This window comes from Pelophylax lessonae, assembly GCF_965119305.1.
Source record: "Pelophylax lessonae genome assembly, chromosome: 10".
NCBI lineage: Eukaryota > Metazoa > Chordata > Amphibia > Anura > Ranidae > Pelophylax > Pelophylax lessonae.
Genome location: NC_138777.1, coordinates 173,917,978 through 173,943,009, shown reverse-complemented (window position 1 = coordinate 173,943,009; position 25,032 = coordinate 173,917,978). Strand labels below are relative to the sequence as shown.

At 44.7% G+C, this 25,032-nt stretch overlaps 1 protein-coding gene across 1 annotated transcript in view; it reads left to right on the top strand.

Annotated features, from left to right (window-relative positions):
* ATL3 (atlastin GTPase 3) overlaps positions 1-25,032 on the top strand; it is a 141,285-nt gene that overhangs the window by 99,225 nt on the left and 17,028 nt on the right. The window contains exons 9-11 of the mRNA XM_082270845.1: positions 17,861-17,988; positions 18,712-18,768; positions 18,850-18,921. Coding sequence (XP_082126971.1) covers positions 17,861-17,988; positions 18,712-18,768; positions 18,850-18,921 — 257 coding nt within the window. The remainder of the gene's footprint in view (positions 1-17,860; positions 17,989-18,711; positions 18,769-18,849; positions 18,922-25,032) is intronic.

The window sequence follows — 25,032 nt, the reverse complement described above, 5'->3', positions numbered from 1 at the left end:
TAAAAGGTACACCAGCAGAGGCCCCAAAAGATGTAATTATAAAATTTCAGAACCATGAAGAAAAAGCCCAAATTTGGGAGAGTCTGAAAACAAAGATGCCAATAAAATATGAAAGTGCCAATGTCCAGATTTCCACAGACTTGGCACAGGAAACAAGAAGGAGATTATTGAAGCCACCTTTTGAGCTGATGCAAAACCACAGAGTACAGTACAATTTGGGCCTTCCAGCATGTATGTTAGGCCGGAGCGAAGGCCGCATGGCAAAATTGGGATTTCCTGAAGATCTGCAGGTCTTCTGTAAAAAAGCTGTAAATTCTTATACCAAATATACCAGGCTGGCTTGAAGATAAGATAGAAGAAACAACTCAAGAACAGTGGCGGCTGGCCTCTAAGAAAATAAACTGAACTGTGAATTTGAAGTAGTGGACAGGGCAAAGAGACTGTCGGAGGGTGGAAGGGGTGGAGGAAAGGGAAGGAGTTAGGGATTTCAGGAGTCTGAGGAGGTGAGTCTAGCTAACTAGCGAGCCTTAAATCTCTTTCCCCCTAGCTTGGGTGAATGAGTTCAATGAGAACACTTGATAGAGCACCACCCAATGGCAAGAAGAGTAGGTGGGCAAGGAGCGCCCATAAGGAACAATATAGTCTACTCCAAGACCACGAGATGGTCAAACTTACATCTTAGTGGTGGGAACCGGAGAGAGGGAGGGTGGTGGTGGATATTTGGAAAGATCAATGGGGAGGTAAGGGTTTGGGGTTGGGGGGGGAGAGGGAAGGGAGGTATGGGGAGGGGGAAATAGGGTTTAAGGGGGGGGGGAGCAAAGTAGAAGGAAATTAGTAAAACTAAAATTTTGTGTAAAATTTGTAAAACTACGTGTTGATGATATTTCTCCTTCTGATCTCTGGGTCAAACCTCTCTGTATGATCCCTAGGAAACACCCATACTCTCACACTCGGGTTGGACCAAGGGCAGAGGAGTGGGGAAATAAAGCACAAGAGGAGAGGGGAGAAGGAGAAACAACATGGATACCCTAAATTTCTTGACATTTAATGTAAGAGGATTAAATACGCCAACCAAAAGAAAAAGTATTGAAGGAATTTAGACGTTACTCTGCTAATATAATATTCTTACAGGAGACTCACATTGCACAAGACACAAATGTGAAACTATTCTCAAAATACTATCTGGTATCGTATTACATAGAATTGGCAAAGGATGTTAGGTTTTCTCTTCAGGATAGGATGGTGGACCCAGAAGGACGGTACATATTTATGAAGGGACAACTGCAGTGAATGGAATGCACGGTGGCAAATGTATACTGTCCAAGTAAAAACCTGAAAGGTTATCTGAAAAGAGTTCTAGAGAAGTTGACGCAGTTTAAAAAAGGTAAATTGATCCTGGCAGGAGATTTTAACTTCTGCATGGATCCACTCTTGGATTGCAAATCTCAGGCACAGGGGACAGGAAGCCACCAGCTTAGGATGGTGAAAAAAAATTTTTTTTTCACTGTCAATAAGTGGATGTGTGGAGAATCCAGCATCCGAGGGAGAGAGATTACTCTTTCCACTCTCTTGTGCACGGGATGTATTCAAGACTGGACTACATTATGATAGAACACAGACTGTTATGCCTCGTTTCCACTGAGCGGAACGGTTCGGATCGGTTCGGTACAGTACGCTATTTTGGGTGTTTCCATTATGAAAGTGGCCCATACAACGAACCAAACCGCACCATTCCTGGTCCTGCTTCAGATGTAGGGCCATAGGAAATGGTACGGTACGGTTAGGGCGGAGCTACTGGCGTCACACAATAGATTCCACTGTTTGGCGGACAGGAAAACTTCAATGCTCACGTCAAATGAAAGAGCAAAACAAACACCTCATTTGGTGTAAACCCCGCATGGTTCCTGGTGGCCCGACTTGCAGTTGAAATGCTCACCTGAATAGACCGGACCATTCTAACCCTCCCAAACTGTACCGACCCGAACCGTTCCGCTCAGTGGAAACGAGGCATTAAGAGTCAGTTGTCAAAACATCAATAGGAATCATGACGCTATCAGACCATGCTCCAGTAATTATGAAAATAAAACTTATAGGACTTCAGATAAATACAAACACCTGGAGGATTAATGAAGATCTGATGCAAGACGTAGGAGTAGGGAAAAATATAGGAAAATAAATGGAACAATATTTTTTGAGTAATGAAATATATCAGACGCTACAATGTGGGAGGCTCATAAGGCGTATACAGTGCCTTGCGAAAGTATTCGGCCCCCTTGAACTTTTCAACCTTTTGCCACATTTCAGACTTCAAACATAAAGATATAAAACTGTAATTTTTTGTGAAGAATCAACAAGAAGTGGGACACAATCTTGAAGTGGAACGAAATTTATTGGATATTTCAAACTTTTTTAACAAATAAAAAACTGAAAAATTGAGCGTGCAAAATTATTCAGCCCCCTTAAGTTAATACTTTGTAGCGCCACCTTTTGCTGCAATTACAGCTGTAAGTCGCTTGGGGTATGTCTCTATCAGTTTTGCACATTGAGAGACTGAAATTTTTGCCCATTCCTCCTTGCAAAACAGCTCGAGCTCAGTGAGGTTGGATAGAGAGCGTTTGTGAACAGCAGTTTTCAGTTCTTTCCACAGATTCTCGATTGGATTCAGGTCTGGACTTTGACTTGGCCATTCTAACACCTGGATATGTTTATTTGTGAACCATTCCATTGTAGATTTTGCTTTATGTTTTGGATCATTGTCTTGTTGGAAGACAAATCTCCGTCCCAGTCTCAGGTCTTTTGCAGACTCCATCAGGTTTTCTTCCAGAATGGTCCTGTATTTGGCTTCATCCATCTTCCCATCTATTTTAACCATCTTCCCTGTCCCTGCTGAAGAAAAGCAGGCCCAAACAATGATGCTGCTACCACCATGTTTGACAGTGGGGATGGTGTGTTCAGGGCGATGAGCTGTGTTGCTTTTATGCCAAACATAACGTTTTGCATTGTTGCCAAAAAGTTCGATTTTGGTTTCATCTGACCAGAGCACCTTCTTCCACATGTTTGGTGTGTCTCCCAGGCGGCTTGTGACAAACTTTAAACAACACTTTTTATGGATATCTTTAAGAAATGGCTTTCTTCTTGCCACTCTTCCATAAAGGCCATATTTGTGCAGTATACGACTGATTGTTGTCCTATGGACAGAGTCTCCCACCTCAGTTGTAGATCTCTGCAGTTCATCCAGAGTGATCATGGGCCTCTTGGCTGCATCTCTGATCAGTCTTCTCCTTGTATGAGCTGAAAGTTTGGAGGGACGGCCAGGTCTTCGTAGATTTGCAGTGGTCTGATACTCCTTCCATTTCAATATTATCGCTTGCACAGTGCTCCTTGGGATGTTTAAAGCTTGGGAAATCTTTTTGTATCCAAATTCGGCTTTAAACTTCTCCACAACAGTATCTCGGACCTGCCTGGTGTGTTCCTTGTTCTTCGTGATGCTCTCTGCACTTTAAACAGACCTCTGAGACTATAGAAGTGCAGGTGCATTTATACGGAGACTTGATTACACACAGGTGGATTCTATTTATCATCATTAGTCATTTAGGTCAACATTGGATCATTCAGAGATCCTCACTGAACTTGTGGAGAGAGTTTGCTGCACTGAAAGTAAAGGGGCTGAATAATTTTGCACGCCCAATTTTTCAGTTTTTTATTTGTTAACAGAGTTTGAAATATTCAATAAATTTTGTTCCACTTCATGATTGTGTCCCACTTGTTGATTCTTCACAAACAATTACAGTTTTATATCTTTATGTTTGAAGCCTGAAATGTGGCAAAAGGTCGAAAAGTTCAAGGGGGCCGAATACTTTTGCAAGGCACTGTATCAGGGGTGTTCTGATCTCGATAGGCTCCAAGAAGAAAAAAGAACCATTATTCTAAATAGTTTAATAACAGAAATATTCCTGTTAGAACAAATACATAAAAAGAAAGGAGAGGCCGAGACACAACAAGCCTTAGTACTAAAAAGGTATAGATTAAAAGAACTAATGGAAGAAGAGACAAAACGGCCTTCAACAATGTAGCTAGAGAAAGATATAAATGGGGAAACAAACCAAGGAAATACTTAGCAAGAATAAAAAATAAATAAATAGTAATTTAATTATATAGAAAAAATAATAGAGGAATGGTACAAACCACAGAAATAGCCAAGGCATTCCACAGCTTTTACGGTGCCCTATATTCAGTGAGGCAAATGGTCTCAAGAAGCAGAACAAAAAAGAAAACAAAATATACAAAAATATATAAAGGAAGCAAAACTACCTAGAATACCAATAGAAAAACTGAAAGCTCTTGAGACTCCTATCTCACAAGAGGAGATATTGGAGGCATTAAAACACTCAGTAACAGGGAAGAGCCCAGGACCCGACAGGTTTACAACCCGGTATTACAGAAAGTTCAGGGAAATATAAGTTCTAGAACTATGTACATATATGAATGGGTTAGGAGAAGGGAAGGGAATGAGAGTAGAATCTTTACGAGCTTTCCTAACGGTAATACCAAAAGCAGGGAGGGATGTAACCTTGTGCTCTATCTATAGACCAATAGCGTTATTAAACGCGGATATAAAATTTATATGCAAAAGTTCTGGCAACTAAATTAAAAGACCTAAGGCCTGAATGGATCCACGCAGACCAGACTGGATTAATTTCAGGCAGACAAGGGAAAGATAATGGCATAAGAACGTTACTCCTATTACATAAAGCTAGAGGCATTAGAACCCCAGATCTGTTGTCAATTGATGCTGAAAAAGCATTTGACAGGGTGGACTGGGAGTTTATGCTGAAAACAATAGAAGATCTAGGTTTCAGCCCTAGAATGCAGCTATGGATAAGAGCACTGTATAGGAACCTGACCACAATGGTAAAGGTAAATGGGAATGTTTAACGGGACGATACAAGGGTGTCCTCTTTTGCCCCTGTTGTTTCTTATGGCTGGAACCATTATTGGCTACCATCTGGGACAACGTAAACATAGGGGGAGTAGAAGTGGGACATGAGGAACATAAGGTAGCAGCATATGCTGACAACGTCCTATTTTACATAACCAATCCTAGAATAACTCTCCCAATTGTGATAGAATTTAAAAAATATGGGGAACTATCAAATTTTAAGATCAATCTATTAAAGTCAGAAATTTTGAATATTGGACTAAGTGAAAGAAAAGTACTAGCGTTGCAGAAGGAATTCCCTTTCACTTGGACGAAATCAGAACTAAAATATCTAGGGATAAATCTACCTTCATCTTTAAAGAGCCTATATCATGTTAATTATATTCCTATGCTAAACCAGATATAAGCGGATATCAAAAAAATATCTACACGGCCACCATCATTGTTGAGTCGAATAAACATGGTCAAGATGATAATTCTGCCCAAACTTTTATATAAATTCCAAATGTTACTAATAGCCATCCCACAGACATATTTTAAAACAATAAAAGCAATGATATTAAAGTTAATTTGGAAAGGAAAGAAGCCAAGAATACAGTATATGGTACTCGGTAAAGATAAATCACAGATGGGATTAGGTGCACTAGACATTAGGAGATATTATATTGCAGTTATAACTTCACGAATGATAGAATGAACAAAAATAAATTCAGACAAAAGATTGGTCAAGATTGAAACCATATTGAGTGGAACACAGTTAAATAAGAACATTTGGATTCCACCAAAATCTAGAGGTACACATGAAATGACGAGAGTGGTATATAGGACATGGGACACGATGTACAGATAAGCTAAATAGGAATATAATTCACCACTGTTATCATTAGAAGGCACAAAATATTGTGCACCTGCGAACGAGACACAATTTGGAACCTGGATTAAAAATATGCAATTAACCACTTGCCGACTGCCTAACGACTATTTACATCGGCAGTCAGCCCCTCACAGGCAAAGCGACGTAGATCTACGTCGCTAGCCTGTGAGGCTCTAGGGAGCGAGCGCGTGGCGCTGGAGGCGCGCTCCCTCTCGCTCACGCCCCCCCCCCCCCACGTGTGTGAGCGGCGGACCCGATGTCCGCCGCTCACTCGCGATCGTCGGTTACACCGGGAGAAAGGCAGGCGGCTAGTGTAAACAAAGCCGCCTGTCATTCTCCCCTGTGTAACATCGGAGATCATACGGTCCTGCTATGTAGGACCGTAGATCTCTGCTGTTACATCACTAGCCACATCCAATCACAGTAAGAAGCACGCCCCTAGGGACACACTTAACCCCTCCTTCTCAAATAAAGTTAACCACTTCCCTGCCAGTGTAATTTTTACAGTAACAGTGCATATGATTACTGTAGTAATGTCACTGGTACCCCCAAAAGTGTCAAAAATGTCAGTCAAGGGTCCGATCCGTCCGCCGCAATGTCGCAGTCCCGCAAAAAAAAAAAACGCAGATCGCCGCCATTACTTGTTAAAAAAAACAATAAAAATGACAAAAAATCTTTCCCTTAGTAAACGCAATAACTTTTGCGCAAACCAATCAAAATACGCTTTTTGCGAATTTTTTACCAAACATATGTAGCAGAAAACAAATTGGCCTAAAATGTTAAAAATTTGGATTTTTACATTTTTTTGGGGGGAATTTCTTATAAAAAAATGTGAAAAATATTGTTATTTTTGCAAAATTTTCGCTCTTTTTTTTGTTTATAGCGTATGATCAAAAAATCACACAGGTGATCAATTACCACCAAAAGAAAGCTCTGTTTGTGGGGAAAAAAGGACGTCAATTTAATTTGGGTACAGCGTCGCACGACCGCGCAATTGTCCATTAAAATCACGCAGTGACGAATCGCAAAATAGGCCCTGGTCAGGAAGGGGGTAAAATCTTCTGGGGCTTAAGTGGTTAAAAGACATCACACATGGAGAGAGGATAAGGCCATATCACAAACTTAAAACTAAAGGGGAAAACAGGTCTCTGAATGAATGGAGATATTTTTAGTTAAAACATTTTGTGGGATCCCTGCCACAGCCCATTAGATCCGAGAAGGACTTGAATCCAGTGGAAAAACTTTGTAAACCGCAAACACAAGTAAAATAGCATATCTCAAGTATATAAAATCTTTACTGAGATGGCGGGTCTGAGAAGGCCTCCATTCATAGAGACATGGGAAAAAGATAGGATCACGATTAAATGAGTATGAAGTAAATATAATACTGAGAGCTGTCCATAACTTTGCGGCTGACGTAAACACTATTGAAATTAACTATAAATGTCTATTGAGATAGTATATAACACTGGTAAAAGCACAAAAATGTCAACCAGAGAAGTCCCCACTATGTTGGAGGCATTGTAATATGAAGGGCACAATGTCCCACATTTGGTGGGACTGCCTTAAGATACCTGACTATTGGCAGAAGGTGCAACAATCCATGGGGATATTACAGGAGTAAAACTGATAAATCAAAACAATTACAAAAGTACAATAGTACCAAACTTAATAAATGCAGCAAAGGGGGCAATTCCTAAGAAATGGCTGGAACCAGAAAGCCCCCACACTCAGAGACTGGTTCAAAATCATTTTTATATATTTATACAACATGGAGTATTTAAATGGCAGAGAGGGAGATAAGACAGAGTTTCTCTATTAAATGGGAAAAATGGGCAGAATTCAAAAAGACCAGTAAATATTCAGAAATTTGGGTGGACTAGGGGAGTATGAGGGAGAACAAAGGTCAATAAATTAATGAAGGAGTAGGGGAGGATGCACAGATGAACAGATATGTAATCGGTCTGTGGAATGGGAAGGGGGAAGGAACACGGGGGGTGGGGGAGAAGGGTATTATGTTATCAACATATTTCCTGAATTGCACATTTGTATTTATAAACTATTTTGATACCTAATAAATTAAAAAAAAAAAAAAAAAATAGTCTGGTTAACTTATTACCGCCCGCCCACCATCAAATGATCAAATGTCGGTGGAGCGGTGCGGCTATTGTTCTGGGATGCGGTCATATGACGGCGCACCAGAACAGCCTCTCTTGCTCACCCGCTGGGGCGCGCAATGCGGCGATCCGCGCCGTGTTGCTAGGACATGGCGCGACCCCGATCTTGGTAAAGAGCCAATGACTTGGCTCTTTACCCATGTGATCGGCTGTGTCCAATCCATTTACCGGCTCTCCTCGCCTCACACTGTCCGAGTATGTGGCGAGGAGAGCCGATCAGCGGCTCCTCCTCAAAAGGGAACCAAGAAAAGGTAATCAGGGCACTGATCACAAAAATTAGTAGAAAAACTCAAAAACAGTGCCCATCATCAGTGCCCATAGTGTTGCCAGCAGTGCCTCTCCGTCAGTGCCGCCTATCAGTGCCACCTCTCAGTGCCGCCTATCACCACCTCATCAATGCCCATCAGTGCCGCCTCATTATTTTCAAAGTTTACACACAGAAAATAAGAAAAACCTTTTTCTTTTTTGTAGGAAATGAAAAACCCAGCGGTGATTAAAGCGGAGTTCTGGCCTCGGGGGTGAATTTTTGATAAAAATACCCCTGGGACAGTGAGGGCTAGTACATTCCATAATGGATAGCCTCTGAACTGCCCCGTGTCGCACTTACCTTTTAGAAGAAATACTTACCTTGAAATTTTCTTCTCCAGCGCTGCCATCTCAGGTGTGGGCAGCTGAAGCCAGCGCATCCTCTTCTGCCTCCTCTTTGGTGATGTCGGAGTCCCAGAATGCCCTGCACTGGCCCCGCTCGTCACTTCTGGTGCAGGCGCGACATCCCTGCACAGCTTCTGGGCATGTCCAGAAGCTGTTTAGCAGTAAATGCCGCGCCTGCCCCGGAAGTGACGAGCGGGACCGTTGCAGGCGCATTGACTCCTGGGAGCGATGACGTTCAGCTCCCAGGAGTCATCGCAAGACGGAAGTGACGGCGCGTGCCGCGGCCACAGAGGGAGGAAGTGGAAGGAAGGTGAGTATATTTTCTTCTAAAACAAGGTAAGTGAATGAAGAAAAAATCGGTAGCATCCATTCCTTTTTCAGGTGACCCTCCGCAAGCAGATGGCCCAAAATAGTTTTTTTTTTTTCGAATTTGAGGCCAGAACTCCGCTTTAAATACCACCAAAAGAACGCTCTATTTGTGTGAAAAAAATGATAAAAAAATTAATTTATGTACAGTGTAGCATGACCGCGCAATTGTTATTCAAAGTGTGACAGTGCTGAAAGCTGAAAATTGGCCTTGGCAGGAAGGGGGTAAAAGTGCACTGTATTGAAGTAGTTAAAAAAAGAGACAAGTCCATCCAGTTTAACCAATAAAAAATAAAAAAATCAAATCATACAATTACAAATACACAATCCTATATCCACACTTGATGCAGAGGAAGGCAAAACCCTAGCAAAGCATGATCCAATTTTTTCCAGCAGAAAAAAGCATCATTTCCTGATCCCCCGAGTGGCATTTGGATATTCCCTGGATCAACTTTACCTAAAAATTTTAGTATCCAGTTATATTATGTACATTTAGAAAATAATCCAGACCTTTTTTAAAGCAATCTACTGAGCTGGACAGAACCAGCTCTTGAGGGAGTCTATTCCACATTTTCACAGCTCTTACTGTCAAGAAACCTTTTCCGTATTTGGAAATTAATTCTCTTTTCTTCTAGTCATAAAGAGTGCCCCCTTGTCCTCTGTGATGACCTTAAAGTGAATGAGTCAACACCAAGTTCACTATATGGACCCCTTATGTATTTATACATGTTAATTAAACCCCCCCCCCCTTAATCTCCTCTTCTCAAGAGAGAATACATTCAGTTCCTCCAATCTTTCTACATAGTTGAGTTCCTCCATGCCTCTTACCAGTTTGGTTGCCCTTCTCAGCACTTTCTCCAGTTCCCTGATATCCTTTTTGTGAACTGGTGCCAAAAACTGAGCTGCATATTCCAGATGAGGTCCTACTGATGATTTGTATAGGGGAAAAATGATATGCCTCTCTCTGGAGTCCATACCTCTCAATACAAAAAAATATTTTGCTCGCTTTGGAAACCACAGCTTGGCATTGCATGCTATTATTAAGCTTATGATCCACCAGAACACCCATATCCTTCTCCACCATGGATTCCCCCATGTTTGTATGATGCATGCATATTCTTAGCCCCCAAGTGCATAACTTTACATTTATCAACATTCAACCTCATATGCCACATAGTTGCCCAATTAAACAGTGCATTGAGGTCAGCTTGTAAGTTGGAGACATCCTGTAAGGACATTATTCCACTGCATAGTTTGGCGTCATCTGCAAAGACTGAAATGGTACTTTTAATCCCAGACCCTATATCATTTATAAATAAATAAAAAGTAAGGGTCCCAACACTGCACCTTGGGGTGCACCCCTGATTAGCCTTAGACCATTCAGAGTAAGAATCATTAACCACTACTCTCTGAATTCGGTCTTGTAGCAAGTTTTCTATCCATTTACAAACTGATCTTTCCAGGCCTGCAGGCTTTATCTTACACATTAGCCCTGTGTGGGGAACTGTGTCAAACGCAAAATCCAAGTATACTACGTCCACAGCCACCCCTCTGTCCAAGGTTTTACTTCCCCCCTCATAAAAAGAAATCAGATTTGTTTGACAATTTCTGTCTTTCATGAACCCATATGATCTGTTGGTTAAAATTTTTTTCTCTATCATTCATTGACAGACGCAGCTCCATATTCTTCTTAACCATTGGGTTATGCTGCCCCCTACAGGAGTAGGACACTGGGCAGGTAAAATCTTTACCACGCCTATAGGGCAGTCTCTGCAGACATACACCCACTCACTCTGCTATAGGATTCAGTTTGTTTCTGCCTTGTTTAGGAGGAGGATCTAGTTCCCGGCTGGGACTTCGGTCTTAGCTTGTTTTTATTTTAAAGGGAAACTTTGTTAAAATTTTAATTTTTTCGCTAGTTATTTTCCTGAGAGAACTGCAATCAACAGCCTGACTGGGTTTTCGGACTAGATATCCTAGATCAGTGATGGTGAACCTTGGCACCCCAGATGTTTTGGAACTACATTTCTCATGATGCTCATGCACTCTGCTGTGTAGTTGAGCATCATGGGAAATGTAGTTCCAAATCATCTGGGGTGCCAAGGTTCGCCATCACTGTCCTAGATCCTTAAGGTCTCCCAGTCTGGCCAGCGAGGGTGTGCAGGTTATAGCCCCGCGCTAGGCCTTACCATAACAGAGCCCCAATGAACGGGGGCTGGTCCGCGAGTGAAACACCTTGCTGGAACGCACACGACCTGGTTCAGCAGCGTGCCCCTTGGCAATCAGCACCCCCATCCCCAGTGGAGAGGTAATCTGTTCGGGGTGGCGCCCACCCGATTGTTGTTGGTATATTGAGTAGTGTCCCCCTTAGCTCTGGCGGTCTCGGGGTGGACGTGGGCCCCTCCCGGAAGGTCAGACCCTCGGGTACCCCCCATTCCCCCTGGCCTCTGTATGTACCAGGCTCCCCCAGGGCATTCCTCCTCACCATCATAGAGGTCCCTACCTCAGTCAGCGACGGGGGTCCTCGGGGGGGGGGGGGGGGTTATGCTTATGCCGCTATAGCAGATCTGCTGGGGGAGCCTCTTAGGGGGTCCTGGAGACCGCATGTCGCGCCGAGGGGGCCGCCATTTTCCTGTAGAATCGTTCAGCTCCATTTTTCCGAAATTCCCATTGAAATGCATGGGCGGCCATGTTTTTGTGGTTTCCCCATAGGAATGCAATGGGTGGCCATTTTCTCGGAGTCAGCGAAACGCTGGACAGCAGGAAGCAGCTAGGCCTTTACTCTAGTGATGACCCAGGTACTTCCTCTTCCTGTGAAGATCGTTTCTCTGCACAGCAGACCAATCCTATTCTCCTCCATATCGGATGGTGATATGTCTATTGGTGTCCCTGTAGGTCTCTCTCTCTCACCCTGCTATCTGCAGTGCTAGTGGCTGGGACTTGTAGTGCAGCGGTGTGGGTCCGTTTTTTTTTTTTTTTGCAATTTTCTTAAAGTGACACTGCGCTATTCCAGGGTTTATATGGAGTCCCAGGAACAAGTTTCACCTACAGATCCCCTCCTTGTGGTTGTCTGCCTTAACGGCGGTTTTGGAAAACCTGGGTGTCAAAAGTGGGTTTGGTTTAAATAATACCACTAGTAAAAAGCTCCTTATGCCCTCCCCTGCCTCTCCTGTATCCTCAGATTCTGAGGTAGATGTGGCCGCTGCGGAGGCAGGTTACCCTGAGGGTTCTGCGTCATCGCACTCGGATGGCGAGGACGACATATCCTCGTCTGCAGTCACGCGGGAAAACAAGCTGGTGTAGGCACTTATAGTGTCAGTGCGGGAAACTCTAAAAATGGCGGACGGTTCTGCAGCGTCAGGGACACAGGTGTCTTTTGGCACTCGCAAATCCCAGAAGTCGGGCAAGGTTTTCCCTTCTCTGGAACTTTTGGCAAAATTGTCTCTGACCAATGGAAGCGCCTCAAACAGATGTTAGTGGTGCCGAAGCGTTTTAAGAGACGCTAACCATTCGCGGATGCTGTATCCACAAAATGGATCGTTCCACCGAAGGTGGACCATCCAGGTTTCAGACTGAACAAATCTACTGTGGTCCGGGTGGAGGAGTCTCCGGCCTTTAAAGACCCTGTGGATAGAAGGATTGAATCTCTGTCCCGCCACTTACATGTGATAGCGGGCTCAATATTTGAACCGATCTTCATGATTACTCTGGTGTCCCGGACCGTAACGGAATGGGTAAAGTTACTAAAAAGTGACCTGGAAACAGAATAGCTCCCTCCGGGCCTGGCAGAGCTGACGGACCAAATGGTTCAAGCCCAACTATTTATATTTGATGCGTCGCTAGATGCGGCCCCTCTTAGACGCATGGTGTGGCTAAGAAGCTGGTCTGTGGATCAGGCTTCAAAAAGGCTCAGAGCTCCCCTTTAGGGGGGACCGCATGTTTGGATCCTCTTTGGATGAACTGATCAAGGGGCTTACAGGTGGGAAGAGTACACTTCTTCCTTAATCCTCTAAGGTCAAGTCACCACGTAATAGATGGGGGCCTTATTTTAAGCCCACAGGCGGCCCTTTCCTGCCTGCAGCAGGCAGGAGAAAGGATCTAAGCCATTTAAGTCTTCTGGGGGTTCCAAGAAGACATGGACGGGTAAACCGAGAGCAGGCCCCCCAGATCTGCAGACAAATCACTGTCTGTATGAAGGGACGCCCTCACCCGTATCTGGGGTGGGGAGACGTCTTAGTTTCTTTCCGGAACCATAGACCTCCTTAATTCAGCACAAATGGGTCCACGAACTGATCTAATTGGGTTTAAAGATCAAATTCAGGTCCCGACTGTCAGACAGATTTTTCCCGTCCAATCTCCACCTATCTCCAGATCGGTTGCAGGATCTACAAGAGGCGGTACAGGACCTGCTGTCACAAGGGGTGATTGTACCGGTTCCCTCCTGGGAACTCTTTCAAGGGTTTTATTCAAACTTGTTTACTGTTCCCAGAAAAGAGGGAAAAGTGCGTCCAATTCTTGACCTCAAGGCTCTGAATCGCTTTGTGTGGGTTCAGAGGTTTGGAATGGAGTCCATTCGCACGGTAGTGGCATCCCAACACCAAGGGAACTTTTTGGCCTCTATCGAAATCAAGGACGCAGATCTGCACATCCCTATTTACCTGGACATCAGCGTTTCCTTTGATTCGCTGTAGGAGAGGAGCATTATCAATTTGTGGCGGATTGCGACCCTAGGGTACTTGGACGATCTTCTCTTAAGAGAGGATTCCCACTCAGTTCTGGTGGGCGATCTGTCTATCATTGTCCGGACTCTGCAAGAGTTTGGTTGGACTATCCATTTTAAAAAGTCTGCTCTGGTCCCAATCTCCAAGTTGGTTTATCTAGGCCTGATTCTGGACTCAGCTTTGGCGAGGGTGTTTCTTCCCCCAGAAAAGCTGTAAAAGTTGCAGAGGGCGATTCGTTTGCTGTTATCCAGCAACCTGTCCTCTCTGCGGACTTGCATGCGAGCCCTAGGTCAGATGGTGTCTACCTTCAAGGCGGTTCCGTTTGCTCAGTTCCGCACTAGACCATTGCAAAGGGAAATTCTTGTCAAGCGGAGCAAAGATCCAAAATCCTTGGACACTATGATTCGGTTGAGCCACAGCACAAGGAGTGCTCTTCTGTGGTGGCTTTGCTCGTTAGCCTTACACCAGGGCAAGTCCTTCCTCCCATTGTATTGGACCGTGGTAACCACGGATACCAGCCTGTCCGGCTAGGGAGGAGTGCTTGGGAAGCTGTGTGTTCAGGGGACCTGGACTGTGTAAATGGGCCATACACACTATAAGATTTTCTGAAGACTTTTTCCTTTAGACTTACCAAAACCATATAATATGAGGTCAAACCTAAACACTTTCAATTTGTATGCAATCTGGCAGGCCCTTGCACTACATAGAAAAGGTAAATCTGAAGGAAATCTAACCACAAAAGTTGGATAGTGTATATCCAGCTTTAGAGTCCAGACTTACCGATCAACATTCTGGAACTCAGAGTTGTCCAGTTTGGATTCAATCGGACAATGCCACGGCCGTGGCTTACATCAATCATCAAGGGGGCACCAAGAGTGTCTTGGCGGCCCGGGAGGTGGCCGAGATCCGGAAATGGGCAGAAAATTTTGTTGCAGCCCTCTCCACCGTAGTTATCCCAGGAGTGGAGAACTGGCGGGCGGATCACCTGAGTCATCAGGTGTTGGATCAGGGGGAATGGTCCCTACACCCGGAGGTGTTTCAGCTGCTGTGTGTCCGGTGGGGGACACTTGACGTCAACCTGTTAGACTCTCGACTCAACAAGAAGGTACAGAGGTTTGTAGCCAGGTCTCAGGATCCTCTGGCCGACGCCACAGACGCACTGGTGGCTCCTTCTGGTCATTATTGGCTGATCTATGTGTTCCCTCCGCTGAAACTTCTGCTGAGGCTTCTGTGCATTATAGAGGTGGAAGGGATTTCAGTCATTCTGGTGGCCCCAGACTGGCCTCGCTGCTCTTGGTAAGCAGATCTGGTAAGGTTGCTCCTTTGAGATTTCCTCTCAGGGAATATCTGCTGTCTCAAGGGCCGATCTTCCATCCTGCTTTACAGTCGCTCGCTTTAACGGCGTGGCTGTTGAAAGCCAGGTATTGAAGGATAGGGGTCTTTCTGACTCAGTGATTCGTACACTGTTGAAGGCTAGAAAATCTACCTCCAGGAAGATCTATCATCGTACATGGAAATCGTACATTTCATGGTGTGAATCGCTGAAGGTGCAAATACGCTCCTTTTCGGTGGCTAGGATTTGGGCTTTTGTCCAAAGAGGGGTTGAGCAGAGGTTGGCCTTGGGTACCATTAAAGGCCAAGTGTCGGCTTTAGCTGTGTTTTTCCAACACCCTTTAGCTATGCATGTTTTGATTCGCACTTTTATTCAAGGGGTTCGCCATATGGCTCCTCCGATACGGTCCCTGTTACGTCCGTGGGATCTTAACCTGGTACTGTCTGTTCTTCAAAAACCTCCCTGTGAGAACATTAGGGAGATTCCTCTGCTTACTTACTTGTCACAGAAGGTAGCCTTTTTGGTGGCTTCTACCTCTGCTCGCAGAGTATCTGATTTGGTGGCACTATCCTGCAGTTCACCTTATCTGGTGGTCCACCGAGATAAGGTGGTAATTCGTCGTAATCAGTTGCTTCTTCCTAAGGTGGTTTCTGATTTCCATTTGAATGAAGACATTGTGCTGCCTTCACTCTGTCCTAAACCCAAGAATGCCAAGGAAATTGTCTTGCATTCTTTGGATGTGGTTCGGGCAATTAGGGTTCACCTGGCGGCTACTGAATCTTTCAGGAAATCTGACTTTTTGTCATCACGGAACAACCTCGAAAGGGATTGGCTGCGTCTGCTGCGACCATATCCAGATGGATAACGCAGACGGTGGTACAGGCTTATTCACTGAAGGGTTAGGTTCCACCTTTCCCTGTGAAGGCACATTCTACTAGGGTGCTGAGTGCTTCTTGGGCTTTTCTCCATCAGGCGTCAGTAATGCAAGTTTGCAAGGCAGCAACTTGGTCATCTGTGCACATGTTCACAAAATTCTACAAAGTAGATGTGTTGGCTTCTTTTAGCCGCAAGGTTTTGCAGGCTGCTGTTTAAAAGAGAAAATATTTTCTTTGAGGGTGTATGTGTTTCTAAGAAAGCTCCAGTTGTTTCTGGTTGAGCTTCATGTTCACTGGTTGGCTAAGTTTAGCCTTTGGGGAATTGCGTTCTTTCTCTGCGTTGTTTTCCCACCCCTCATGCAAATACTGCTTTGGGATGTCCCAATGATTAAGAAGAATATGGAGTTGCGTCTGTCAATGAACGATAGAGAGAACTGGATTTTTGACTTACCGTAAAATCCTTTTCTCTGAAGTTCATTGACAGACGCAGCACCCGCCCCTCTATTTCTGAGTTGGATGATTGTTTTTTTTTTTCTCTAACACTGCTTGCAACAAAACTGAATCCTATAGCAGAGTGAGTGGGTGTATGCCTGCAGGGACTGCCCCATAGACGTGGTAAAAAGTTTTCCTGCCTAGTGTTCTACTCCTGTAGGGGGCATCATAACCCAATGGTTAAGAAGAATAGGGAGCTGCGTCTGTCAATGAACTTCAGAGAAAAAGATTTTACAGTAAGTCAAAAATCCAGTTTTTCCAGCAAGAGCTCATCTATGTGGTCTTTTATTAAACTCTCCAGTATCTTCCCAACTATAGAAGGTAAACCAACAGGTCTTTAGTTACTTGGTAAAGACTTTGATCCCTTTTTAAATATAGGCACCATTTTGGCCTTACGCCAATCCAGTGGTATTGTTCCAGTCATTAAAGAGTTACTAAAAATTAGAAACACAAGTTTTGAAATGACAGAGCTCAATTCTTTAGGATCCGTGGGTGTATGCCATGTGGTCCAGTTGACTTCTCCTCCTTTATTCTGTCTAAGTATTTCTGGACCATATCAATTTTGAGCCATTGTTGATCATTTGGGGCTGTGTCTATACCATCCCCATTATGGACTTGAGCTCCCCCATGCTCCTTTGTATACACAGAGCTGAAGAAAGTGTTTAATATATTTGCTTTCTCTTTGTCCCCAGTCACCCATTCTAGATTATTTTGTAAAGGGCCTACATGCTCAGACTTGACCTTTTTACTATTAATATATTTGAAGAATTTTTGAGGGTTTGTCCTACTATCTTTTGCAATCTGTCATTTGTTTTGAATTTTTGCAGCCTTGATTTCCTTTTTATTATGTTACATTCTTTGTGATATATTTAATTGATGTCTTAAAATCTCTTTTCTTATTATTTATAGCTTTTTTAAATTTGGCTGTGAGCCACATAGGTTTTATTTTTAGCCTTTTAAAAGTATTGGCCATAGAAATATGTTTTGTAGTGTATTCAAATATAGTTTTTTTTTAAGAATTCCCATTGCTCTCTTAAAGTTAACTTTTTTTATTTTTCCCGTATGAGCTTGTTGCTTACAGTTAACATTACATGAAATTATGTTATGGTCACTGTTACCCAGATGTTCTTTTATATGAACATTGGTAATAAGCTTTGCATAGTTTAAAATGACCACGTCCAGCAGATCCTCGATCATAGTTGGGGCCTCCAATGAACTGAACCATAAAATTCTTTGTAATAGGTTTATACATTTTTTTTTTTCCCTTTAACTATACCTGCAGTGCCATTACTACAGTCAATTTCTGGGAAGGTAAAATCCCCCATTATTATCACTGTCCCAGCTCTTTCTGTCTGCAAGGAGCCGAGTCTCCACCTCTTCATTACCACTGTTGTACAGTACTTTATATTTTTTTGTCTTTTGTTTGCCATAGACATTGCTCCTGAGTTTACAGAGCAGCTGACTGCTCTGGTGCCACTTGTCCTCGAACCTGAAAGCCTTATGGAGAAAGAGATAAATGGTGCAAAGGTGACTTGCCGAGGACTGCTTGAATATTTCAGGGTAAGTTCCTCTCACCTTGTTCCAAGTTTGTGGATTTTTCACTTTTACAGGTCTTGTATATTTACTAATGTCACTACCTTTTCAATATAAGTTTTAGAGAGGGTTCATCCTGTTGTAAAGAATAGAAGTTGTTATCAGTAAAATGATACCTAAAGTAAATAATGGAAATGTTAGTGTAAATTAATACATAAATTAACTAAAAAAATGTGTTTAGACCAACCAAAATAGTGATCCCTAGTCTATATTCTTGCCTGTTATTAGGAAGTTCAATTCAAGTGAGCGTAATGATTGCCAAAAGGCCAGTATTTTGCTGCCTATCTCCTAACCACAATCCTCCACTTCTGAATACTTTCAGTTCCAGTCTCCTACACTGGTAGTATTAGAGCAATCTTGAAAGGAAATAATGCACTGCAAGGGGAAAAAGTTTAACCCATCAAGAAGAATATCGCACCCATCTTTTAAGTACATACCATGTCTGACTCCTGTTATGATTGGTTAGTTTGAGCAAAACAGACAATTCCAACCTCAAGGACCATTCTTTTGCTGTTTATGAAATAATAAAATGATCACAGAGAGATTCAAGTTTTAGGGAAGACATCTGAAGTCTCATCATTTTTATTAGTGATGCCATTGTATCAAGCAGATAAATTTATCAAACTGCATCCTTAATGAAGTTTTTTGTAACAAGTCCACATGGTTACCAAAGCTTTTTTTTTTGAGCAGGCTTACATAAAAATATACCAAGGAGAAGATTTACCTCATCCCAAATCTATGCTACAGGTATGCAGGATTATTTTCGCCTTTCTCAACATTGTTGTCTTATGAATAATTCTGAATTAATGTTTTCATATCTTTGCTCAGGCAACTGCTGAGGCCAATAACCTGGCAGCGGTGGCGTCTGCCAAAGACTTATACAACAGCAGCATGGAGAAGGTGAGTGAATGTGTGGGCCCTTACCATTATCACCAGCCATCATCAAGTCCTGTGTATGCCTAATCATACTCTTACCTTATTATCTTTTACTCTCAACTTTTTCCTTTAATAGCTCTATAGTCTTACTGATATTTTTTGGAACTTTGTTGCATGCATTTCTGTTTAATTATTGGAGGTTTTCATTAGACAGGAGACACTGGTGGTGATCCTTAAAGGAAACCTGGATTGTTTGGGGTGCCCACTGCTTTCCTCTCCTGGAAATGCTAGCTTCTTGGGTATTTGCTGATCCAGTGGCTTCAGAACTGTCAGTCGCTGATCTATAAGAACTCTGTGAATCAGGGGGAGGGTTTGCTAATTTGCTCTGTATTTTAAGGGGTTCTCACTTTTCCTGTTGGAATAAAGGGTGGCTGTTGGTCTTCTGCTATGTTAGCAGCAGTTGTCCTTTTTTTGGGGGGAGGTTGGGAGGAGTGTTGTATTCATAGAAGTTTTCTACTTTCAAAAAGAAAACAGTTTAACCACTCCCGGATTGGAAGGTTTTAGCCCCTGAATGATCAGGCAATTTTTTGTGATACGGCACTGTTACTTTTTTCCCCACAAATAGAGCTTTCTTTTGGTGGTATTTGATCAACTGTGCAGTTTTTCGTTTTTGCGCTATAAACAAAAAAATGTGCGACATTTTTGAAAAACTATATTTCTCTATCGTTCATTTACAGACGCAGCTCCATATTCTTCTTAACCATTGGGTTATGTTGCCCCCTAGAAGAGTAGGACACTAGGCAGGAAAAATCTTTACCACGTCTATGGGGCAGTCCCTGGGGGTATACACCCTCTCACTCTGCTATAGGCATTTCGTTTTTTTTCTGCCTAGTCAGGATGTAGTTCCTTGCTGGGTTTTTGGTCCTAGCATGTTTTTTATGTAAAAAGGGAACCTTTTGTCTAATTGTTTTTTTAGCTAGTTATGTTCCTGAGAGAACTACAATCAACAGCCGGACTGGGCGTCGAACTAGATATTCTAGATCCTTATGGTCTCCCAGTCTGGCCAACGAGCGTGTGGAGGTCGCAGCTCCGTGCAAGGCCTCACCACGAGTCAGCTCTACTGGACCGTGGCTGGCTCGCGAGTGAAACACCTTGCCGGAACACACACGACCTGGTTTGGCTTGAATCGCAGTGTATCCCTTGGCCGTCAGCACCCCCACCCCGGGTGGAGAGGTGGTCTGTCTGGAGTGGCGCCCTCTCGAATATCGTTGGTATGGTGAGTAGTGTCCCCCCATATCTTTTGCGGTCTCTGGGTGGATGTGGGCGCCTCTCTGGGACAGTCGGACCCTCGGGTTACCCCCATCCCCCATGTCCCCCCCTTGTATGTTGGGTCCCTAGGGACCATCCCCATCGACCATCCAAGGCTCCCCCCGCAGGCCATCCTCCCCACTATTTCATAGGGGGTCCCTACCTTAGTCGGGTACGGTGCAGGGGCTGTAGCAGGCAGTGGGGGGCGCGCACTGATTCCGCTGATTGTGCGATCTGCTGGGGGGGACCCTGATTGCTGGACCCTTAGGGGATCCTGTAGAATGCATGGGGTGCCGTGGACGCCACCATTTTCTTTTAAATCATCTGTATTAGGTTCAGCAGCCATTTTTTTTGTAGTTTCCCATTGAAATGCATTGGGCAGCCATTTTGTTGTGGTCTCCCCATTGAAATGCATTGGACGGCCATTTTCTCTGAGTCCAAGAATGCTGTAAAGCAGTGAGTGGCAAGACTGTACCTCTGGTGCTGACCCAGGTACTTCCTCTTCCTGTGAGGATTGTTTTCTATACACTTCAGACTGGCTCTGCTCTCCCTAATATCGGGCGGTGGTGAGTCTATTGGGGTCCCTGTAGGTCATTCCCTCACTCTGCTATATTGCAGCTTAGTGTGATGGGTATTGTAGTATCGCTGGTGCAGCTGTGTGGCGCCATTTTTTGCAGTAGTCTTAAAGTGACACTGCGCTGTCCCCGGGTTAACATGAAGTCCGAGGAGCAAGTATCACCTACTTTTCCCCTCTTTGGTGTTGCGGGGACCTCCGGGTCGCAACCCTTGTCTGCCTTAATGGACTAGTAAAAAGCGCCCACTGCCCTCACTTGCCTCATCTGTATCCTCGGAATCTGAGGTTGATATGGCCGCCACGGACACGAGTTACCCTGAGGGGTCTGCGTCATCACACTCTGATTCGGATGGCAAGGATGATATATCATCATCTGAAGCTGCGCGGGAAAAAGCGCTGGTGGAGGCACTTATAGTGTCAGTGCGGGAAACTCTAAAAATGGCAGATGATTCTATAGCGTCGGGGAAGCAGGTGTCTTTTGGCATCTGCAAAACCCCGAGTCGGTCAAGGTTTTCCCTTGTCCGGAACTTTTTGGGAAAATTGTCACTGAACAGTGGGGGCCCCTTAAACACGTTAGTGGTGCCGAAGCGTTTTGCAAGACGCTATCACTTTGCGGACGCAGTGATCAAAAAATGGAGCGTTCCATCAAAGGTGAACTACCCAGTCTCCAGACTGAACGAATCCACTATGATTCCGGTGGAGGAGCCCCTCCGGTCTTTAAAGAGCCTGTTGATAGAAGGCTTGAGGCTCTGTCCCGCCACTTACATGTGATAGTGGGCTCAGTACTTAGGCCGGTCTTCATGATTGCTTTGGTATCCCAGACCATTACGCAATAGGCAAAGCTCTTGAAGAGTGATTTGGAAGCAAGACAGCTTCCTCCTGACTTTGCCGACCTGGCAAACAAAATTTATATGTGATGCGTCTTCAGATGTGGCTCCCCTTGCGGCTAGTGTATCCGCAGTGGGGGTAACCATGAGACGCATGGTGTGGCTAAAAGCTGGTCTGTGGATCAGGCTTACAAAAAGGCTCTTTCACACCTGTCCTTTACAGAGGATCGCTTACATGGTTCTTGGATGAATTTATCAAGGGTCTTACTGGTGGGAAGAGTACTCTTTTTCTTCAAACTGCATCACGACGGGGTTCCCTCTTTTTCAGCATACAAGCGGCCCTTTCGTGCCTCCGGCACGCAGAAGGATCTAAGACTTTTAGATCATCTGGGGGTTCCTAGAAGACGTGGTCAAGTAAGCCAAGAGCAGGCCCCTCAGGTCCTGCAGTTAAGCCCTCTTCTGTATAAAGGGGTGCCCTCACCCGTAATTGGGGCGGGGGGACATCTTAATTTCTTTCCGGAACCATGGACCTTCTTGATTCAAGACAAATGGATCCACAAATTGATTCAAGTCTCGTCCATCGGACAGATTCTTCACACCCAATCTATGCCTATCTCCAGACCAGTTAAGGGTTCTACGAGAAGCGGTACAAGGGATGATTGGGCCTGTTCCCTCTCGGGAACGCTTTCAAGAGTTTTACTCAAACCTGTTCACTGTGCCCAGGAAAGAAGGCAAGTGCATCCTATCTTGGACCTCAAGGCCCTGAACCGCTTTGTGCGGGTACAAAAGTTTTGAATGGAGTCCATTCGCATTGGTAGTGGCGTCCCTACACCCAAGAGACCTTTTGGCCTTGATCGAGATCAAGGACGCCTACTTTCACATCCCTATTTACGCTGGACACCAGCGTTTCCTTTGCTTCGCTGTGGGCGAGGAGCATTATCAATTTGTGGCATTAGCCTTTGGTCTCGCCTCCGCTCCCAGGGTCTTCACCAAAGTGTTGGCTCCGGTATTGAGATTACTGCGACAGCGGGGGTTTGCGGCATTAGGGTACATGGATGATTTTCTCTTAGGAGCAGACACCCATTCAGCCCTGCTGGCCGACTTAACCATCACTGTACGTACTCTGCAAGAGTATGGTTGGAACATCAATTTCCAGAAATCTGCTCTAGTCCCATCCTCCAAACTGGATTATCTGGGACGGACTCTGAACTCCACTTCAGCGAGGGTATTTCTTCCTCTGGACAAACTTCAAAAGTTGCAGAGGGCTATTCGCCTGCTGTTATCCAGCAAACTGTCCTTTCTACAGACTTGCATGCGCGTGCCGGGCCTGATGGTGTCTACCTTCAAGGCGGTTCCGTTCGCACAGTTCCACACGAGACCTCTGCAAAGAGAATTTCTTGTCAAGTTGAACAAGGATCCAAAATCTTTGGACTATCTGATCCTGCTGAGCCAAAAACAGTGTTCTGCTTGGGTGGCTGCTCCCTGGCTCTACGTCAGGGCAAGTCATTCCTTCCCATGTATTGGACTGTGGTTACCACGCATGCCAGCCTGTCCGGTTGGGGGGGAGTACTTTGAAAGATGTATGTCCAGGGGACCTGGACTCTAAAGAGTCCGGTCTATCGATCAGTATTATGGCACTCGCAGCATTAAAGGTTTGCTTGATTCACTGGACAAATCACCTTAGAGGGTGTCCGGCTCGGATTCAATCAATCAATGCCACTGCTGTGACTTATGTCAATCATCAAGAGGGCACCAAGAGTGTCCTGGCGGCTCGAGAGGTGGCCGAGATCCTAATATGGGAAGAAAACTTTGTTCCAGCCCTATCCGCCGTGCATATCCCCGGAGTGGAGAATTGGCAGGCGGAATACCTGAGTCGTCATGGGATCAGGGAGAATGGTCCCTTCACCCGGAGGCGTTTCACCTGCTGTGTGTCAAGTGGAGGACTCCCGAAGTGGATCTGTTGGCCTCTCGGCTCAACAGGAAGGTACAGAGGTTTGTAGCCCCTTCTCGGGATCCTTTGGCAGACGCCATAGCCGCACTAGTGACTCCTTGGGAACAGTATCGGCTGAGCTATGCATTTCCCCCACTAAAACTGCTGCCGAGGCTTCTGCGCAGAATAGAGGTAGAAGGGACTCCAGTAATTCTGGTGGCTACAGACTGGCCTCGCCGGTCTTGGTACGCCGATCTGGTGGGATTGGTCGCTGATGCTCCTTGGAAACTTTCTCTCAGAGAAGATCTGCTGTCTCAAGGGCCGATCTTCCATCCTGCCTTACAGTCACCGGCCTTATCGGCGTGGCTGTTGTAAGCCAGGTATTGAAGGATAGGGGTCTTTCTGACTCTGTGATTCCCACACTTTTGAAGGCCAGAATATCTACCTCTCGGAAGATTTATCATACATGGAAATTGTACATTGCATGGTGTGAATCCATTAAGGTGCATCCGCGCTTATTTTCAGTGGCTTGGATATTGACTTTCCTCCAAAGAGAGGTTGAGCAGCGGTTGGCCTTGGGTACTATCAAAGGCCAGGTGTCGGCTCTAGCAGTGTTTTTTCAAAGCCCTTTAGCCACGTATTTTTTGATTCGCACTTTTATTCAGGGTGTTCGCCACATGGCTCCCCCGATTCGGTCCCTGTTACCTCCCTGGGATCTTAACCTGGTACTTCATTAACCTCCTTTTGAACACATTAGGGAGATTCCTCTGCCTACACTGTCACAGAAGATAGCCTTTTTAGTGGCTATTGCCTCTGCGCACAGAGGGTCAAAATTGGCGGCGCTATCCTGCCGCTCACCTTATCTGGTGGTCCACAGAGACAAGGTGGTACTTTGACCTAATCAGTCGTTTCTTCCTAAGGTGGTCTCGGATTTCCATTTAAATGAAGACTTTGTGCTGCCTTCATTATGTCCTAAGCCCAAGCATCCTAAAGTATTTTCCTGGATGTGGTTAGGGTAATCAGGGTATACCTGGCGACTACTGAGTCCTTCAGAAAATCAGATTCTGTTTTGTTCTCACGGATGGACCTCGGAAAGGATTGGCTTCCTCTGCTGCAACCAAATCCAGATGGATCAGCCAGACGGTGGTACAGGCTTATTCAATTGACGGTCAGGTTCCACTTTTCCCTGTGAAGGCACATTCTATTCGGGCGCTGAGTGCCTCTTGGGCTTTTCGCCATCAGGCTTCAGTGATGCAAGTTTGCAAGGGGACAACTTGGTCGTCTGTGCACACATTCACAAAATTCTACAGAGTAGATGTATTGGCATCTTTGGCCGAAAGGTTTTTGCAGGCTGCTGTTTAAAAGAGGATTTATTCTCTTTGAGGGTGTATGTTGTTTCTAGGTGAGCTCCAGTTGTTCCTGGTTGAGCTCCATGTTACCTGGTTGGCTAAGTTTAGCCTTTGGGAATTACGTTCCTTTCTGCGTTGCTTTCCCAC